The following is a 6,000-nucleotide window of genomic DNA, read 5'->3' on the forward strand; positions in this document are numbered from 1 at the left end:
ACTTTTCTTGCAGTTACAGCACTACAATAATATATAGTTGTAGGTAGCATACACGTTGTGGAAAAACTCTCCGAAAATTGGCAGCGATGACGGCTGCAGACGGTTAAATTATTGTTATCTATGCAATATTTTGACCGGATAAAATACCATTTTCATATAGCATAATATATATAATATACAGACATTTATGGTTACATAGACACGTGCGTGCATTACAACGACTACCTGCGCGCGTTCAGATTGACTTATCTCTAGCTGATATTGAGTCCGGCATAACCTGACCGCTCGGGAGGTACCTACACTTTATATGATATAATAATTTATAGAAACCAAGAGACTATATTAATATATTATTATTATTATTATCTGCATAGGTTGCAGACGTAGTCTAAACGCGGTGCTAACATATTAAGTAATAATAAAAGTGTATACCATTATACAATATCAAATACTAATCATAACATGAAGGACTTCAAAGTCATCTCGACTGTAGCTTGGACACTGGTACTCGTGACTCAATTGCACTTTACGGTATGTACAATATTATCATAATTTATTTTCCGAACAGCAAGTATACGCGTAATTCATTGTTCCAAGGGTTAGAAATTAGAATTTTAGTTGCAGCGAGAAGATATATACGTGGTACACACTACACACATACCAATACGTTTGAGAATTTTTTTTTCAGAAATCTGGTTTTTTTAAAAATTGATATTCTTGCAGCTGACATGATATTTCATTATCAGACATCTGTCGGTTAAACTATTCAGAATACTGATAAGAGTTGTTTTTTTGAAATTTTACTTTATTTTATGTTTGATATTTACAATATAGGTAATTAAATGTACAAAAAATATTTTAAATCAACAAAATTGGTATGCATGTTAAATGGATGTCGTGGCGCACGTAAGTGAAGAAATTTTATCAATATTAGTAATTTATATATTTTATCTTGAGAAAACAATTTATTTATCTTTAGAATAGTGTGAGATACACAGTCCCACACTCCCACACGTAGTTCAGTTGTCAGAATTTTTAAATATTGATCGTACGCAAGGTTTTTCAAAAAATGTCATTGAATAATTAAACAATTATCAAATGCATAATCCTCAGAAATTTTTTTTCCATACTGTGCTTGAGTTTTCTGAAAATACAATAAAATAATATGATGTAAATTTATATTTTAAGCAAGATTAGGTTTCTAAAACATTTTTTAATTATTTAGAATACAAATGAAAATAACAAAATAATTCAAATAAGCAATGAAATCGTGTTATCTATTTTATACGTCAATGACTCAAAATAAAAATTTTAAGTTGCATATTTTAAGAACTATTCTATTTCAAATATATTCCAAGTCTTGGCACTATGGCCTATTTGTGATAATTAGCGTTTAAAATTGAAATTGTATAGTATTTTATTTTTATGAACTGTAAATACTAGTTATGAAACTTCTAAAGGAATTTACGTAGAAAAAGAGTAAACAAATATCAAATTAATCAGTATTTGTTGCTCAGATAATTTGTATGGTATTGCTTTAAAGACACAATTCAAGGTCATAAATTAGGAAATCAATTTATTTTATTAAAAATTAAACCTAAAATGTACCTGGGTATATTATACTTGATAATCAATAAATAATAATTAATAATACAAAATATATACCTATATTAATTTTTTTGTTATTGATATTTTCTAAATAATTTATATTATAGTCCTTATTTCAGATTTAGTGCTGTAAATAGTGAATATAAATAATGGGTAAAGACTGATGACTAATAATTCGTTCGTTATTATAGCACTGCCACGACAGCCGGGCACCACCAATAGTGACGCCGCGGAACTCGGAGTCCAGCTCAACCAGGCAGACCGGCCACCCGACCCATCCGCTGTCGATTAGATTCTCGACACTACAGACAAAAGCGTACGCCACTGCTGATCTGTTGAGAACTATCATGTCATCCAACGAATTTCGGGAAGGTTCGAATGCGCTGCATCAGTTATTGGCTGTTTTACGCCCTCTCATCCGGGCCGTCGGAGTCATTTCACGGCCACCTCCGCCACCACCATCGATCAAAATCGAAGACGAAACCACTACCACGACGACAACGTCAACGACCCCGTCCTCTCCGATAATTACCTGTTCACCAGCTGTCCAAGTATCGTCCAAGAAACTGATGTCCTTATTCGTCCCGGTGTATGCCGTTCCGTCGACGACCACATTGCGACCGTTGACTGGCACGTTACCAAAACTGTTCCGAAAGGCAGATTCGTAGTGCGGATAAATAACAAAAACTTTAAAAACCGCGAATAGTCTACCTATTTGCATAATTATTGTCATGTAAGGTTTTACTTTCAAAAAATTTTATTTTATTTTTATTTTTATTGTCTGTTTTTATTTTATTGTTTTATTCCAACACCCACCACAATGTTTTACAAACTTGTAGGTTATTAAGATAAATACACACATGAAGTATTTAGTTCAATAATATTATAATAGTGTACCTTAGTATTAGGCACCAACTTATACTAAAATATGTGTTTTGTCCGTATTTAAATTGATCAAATGGACTTATTTGAGCTTATTCAATTTAATTAATTTGTTGTTTTACTATCATATATTTTATGGTTATTTATTAACATGTTCAGGTATAATGTAATTTTATAGATCTTTTGTAAGAACCATGGGTGGATGCGAGCATACTACTTGCATCCCAAATTTTTATCAGTAGGTGAGTTGTGTCCCGCAAAAAAATATTCAAAAAAGGTCATGGCCGATTTGCGTCTCTGTATACCTTCTTTTATGCCTAATTGCGTCCCGATTAAATCGAAAAATCCATATCAAAATGTTAATAAAAAAATATTGATGTTTATTTTAATTTAATAGAAGTTCCAGTAATAAGTAAATTAGGTATACAATTGTAAATAATATAAAAATGCATGTCTTATATTTTATCATGATAATGCATAGAGTAAGAATAGGTAAATTATATTATTGACTATTGTACTTACTTACTTTATAGTTTATACTGTTTATTAATGTTGATGTAAGAGAAAATGATATTTTAGATATTCACATTAATACACATTGTTTAAAAATAGAACAAAGCGAATTTATTTTGGTACCAAGGTTTGTATATAAACGCAGATAGTAGATATGTCATACTTAGGTATCACTAATTGAAAAATTAATTATTATTAGGGTTGTTTATTTTTGATATTCGAACATCAATTATATTTATTTATATTTACATTTTATACATAATTTAATTTTAGCACAATTATAGTACATACAACAAAATAGATATGTATTTATACGGGTATCGACGAGTGTATACAGAGGCCCATAGGCCTTAATGAAGTATACAAATATTACAAAACAAATACGTATTAACACTGTAGAGCCTCCAGTACTATAAAAATTTACTTTTATATTATTATTTTTTTTAAAAAATTTTTTGGGATTTCGGCCTCTGAGTATAACATTTATGGGGGCCTACCGGGAAAATCCCGATTTCTTAATGAGCCTATCCACCCACGGTAGTAACACAAAAACGTTATTTATCGGGAGACAAATATACTAATATGTACTGTACAAAATACATATTTAGTTAGACATTTATGCATTAAATACTTAAATACACCTGTGTATATATTGCTTTTTAATACATTCATCATTTGTTCTGTTAAAATATGTGAAATGTTTCTCTACACTTTGAGCTGGCACACAGCATCTTGTAGTATAAACATGGTTTAGAAAAGTGCGCAGCTATTTGAATCAAGTATACTAGTGTACAACATCAGAGATATTATAATACGGACTATAGTCAATAATTATTAACTTGTCTCATAATTAATGACGAATTATTCATTTTTTGAATAAGACCGAGGTTACTTAAAATGTATCAATTCAATATGAAACATTTATGATAAGGTTGTAAAATTATAACAAAGATAAAATATATGAGATGAAACATTTATTTGATAAATAGATACAATATTATTTTTAAATATTATAACATTTATAGGGTGAATTTGCAGTTTTGATTAATTGGAATGATTTGAAATGTCCATATAGAACAGTGCAGAATGACGGCAATTAACTGTATGTGTCAATTAGCATACGATAGGAAGTGGTAAACAAGGTGGAGATAATGGGATTGAGAAAGGAGGTAGAGGTGCAATTGGCACAGGTACCAATGCTGGAGGTGGAATGCATGGTGGTGGGCATGGTGGTAACAATGGAAGTGGAAGTGGTGGTGGGCATGGTGGTAACAATGGAAGTGGAAGTGGAAGAGGTGGTGGGCATGGTGGTAACAATGGAAGTGGAAGTGGAAGAGGTGGTGGGCATGGTGGTAACAATGGAAGTGGAAGTGGAAGTGGTGGTGGGCATGGTGGTAATAATGGAAGTGGAAGTGGAAGTGGTGGTGGGCATGGTGGCAATAATGGAAGTGGAAGTGGAAGTGGAAGTGGAAGTGGAAGTGGAAGTGGAAGTGGAAGTGGAAGTGGAAGTGGAAGTGGAAGTGGAAGTGGAAGTGGAAGTGGAAGTGGAAGTGGAAGTGGAAGTGGAAGTGGAAGTGGAAGTGGAAGTGGAAGTGGAAGTGGAAGTGGAAGTGGAAGTGGAAGTGGAAGTGGAAGTGGAAGTGGAAGTGGAAGTGGAAGTGGAAGTGGAAGTGGAAGTGGAAGTGGAAGTGGAAGTGGAAGTGGAAGTGGAAGTGGAAGTGGAAGTGGAAGTGGAAGTGGAAGTGGAAGTGGAAGTGGAAGTGGAAGTGGAAGTGGAAGTGGAAGTGGTGGTGGTGGCGGTAGAGCGAAAAGTTCTAGGTAAGGATCTGGAAGGAATGGTAATCCGCCGCATGGGCCACAAGGACTTGCTTCAACCTTAAAAAAAAAATAATTGTTAGATAATGTATTCAGGTGCGTAAGGATTAAAAAGTACATCTTACCTTAGCCAAACAGGCTAATGCCAAAGCAAATACAATTCTAAAAGTCTTCATTTTGTATGTAATTGTTTGAAGAACTGTCGAATAATACATATAAATTGCTAGTAAGGCTTACCTTTTATACTCAAATCGTAAATATTTTGTTTTTCAAAACTTCACGTTTTTTTATTCACGTTTAATTTACTGATTTCAGTAATCTATGGCTTGTTTTATAAGTACATATCATAATAGAGATATATGTTTCAATTATTAGATTTTGCAGCAGACAATCGCGGAATAGTATCTATTCAACTAATCTTAAAAATCATAAATCAACTTTGTTTTAAATCATAAGTTAAAATAACTGAAAAATCAGTAAGTCAGAGCTCCCGAATAGTAGGTGTCAAGCGTGCCTCGTTACCGGGGGCAAGTCACAAAAATTTTAACTCAATGATAAATTATTGTATACAAAAACAATTCCAATAACAACAGAAATTAAAAAAATATCGGGGTCTGGAGCAAATTAGGAGTAATATGAGGCACTTAAATGAAGAGCGGTTGTAAACCCTCCAGATTTTAATTACCTGTAAACTAAAATTGTGCTTAAATTATATAAAATCATTGTGTACAAAAAACAAATGGTTCTGAGCTAAGGCCGAAAATGGTCCATCAACTTATTTGATTAATATTACTATAGGTAGTCTATAAATATTTTTAATAATATATTGATATTAAAGTAATCAATTTACTAGGTATAAGTAAAAAAGTAGGTTGAATAAATTTTTGGAAGAAAACATGTAATTTGATATATTGAATTTATAAGTACCCACGAATAATAATTTTTAATAACAAAAAAAAAAAATTAAATTTGTTATTTTATGTTTAAATATCTAATTTCGTTCAAGTTTAAACTTAAAATATCTATTAAAAAATGTATAAATGTAGGTATCTAAAATGTTAAATTCAACATATTCCGATAAGAAGTTGATACAAATTGGCTTAAAACTGGTTGGAAGCTTAAATTAATTTTCATAACTATATGACATTATTATAAATATGTGAGGTTAAGTACGTCCCAACC

The 6,000-nt window shown here is 31.9% G+C and overlaps 1 protein-coding gene across 3 annotated transcripts; it reads left to right on the forward strand.

Annotated features, from left to right (window-relative positions):
• The first annotated feature begins 186 nt into the window (after positions 1-186).
• On the forward strand, positions 187-2,486 carry LOC111041362. 3 transcript variants are annotated; one of them, XM_022325611.1, is made up of 3 exons: positions 187-292; positions 375-531; positions 1,800-2,486. In XM_022325611.1, the coding sequence occupies exons 2-3, from the start codon at positions 463-465 to the stop codon at positions 2,274-2,276; spliced, it is 546 nt and encodes a 181-aa protein (XP_022181303.1). In that variant the 5' UTR covers positions 187-292; positions 375-462; the 3' UTR covers positions 2,277-2,486. The 3 variants fall into 3 exon arrangements, with proteins under 3 accessions (XP_022181303.1, XP_022181304.1, XP_022181302.1); XM_022325612.1 differs by lacking the exon at positions 187-292 and adding an exon at positions 835-906 and having other exon boundaries at positions 306-531; XM_022325610.1 differs by lacking the exon at positions 187-292 and having other exon boundaries at positions 308-531.
• Positions 2,487-6,000: the final 3,514 nt, after the last annotated feature.

The sequence above is a fragment of the Myzus persicae genome, unplaced genomic scaffold, assembly GCF_001856785.1.
Source record: "Myzus persicae strain clone G006 unplaced genomic scaffold, MPER_G0061.0, whole genome shotgun sequence".
In the NCBI taxonomy this organism is placed as follows: Eukaryota; Metazoa; Arthropoda; class Insecta; order Hemiptera; family Aphididae; genus Myzus; species Myzus persicae.

Bases quoted from the DNA above. Each gene is read 5' to 3' on its own strand.
- LOC111041362 (XM_022325611.1), top strand. From the start codon at position 463: ATGAAGGACTTCAAAGTCATCTCGACTGTAGCTTGGACACTGGTACTC. The intron at 532-1,799 runs GTATGTACAATA...TCGTTATTATAG, and splicing joins TGACTCAATTGCACTTTACG to CACTGCCACGACAGCCGGGC.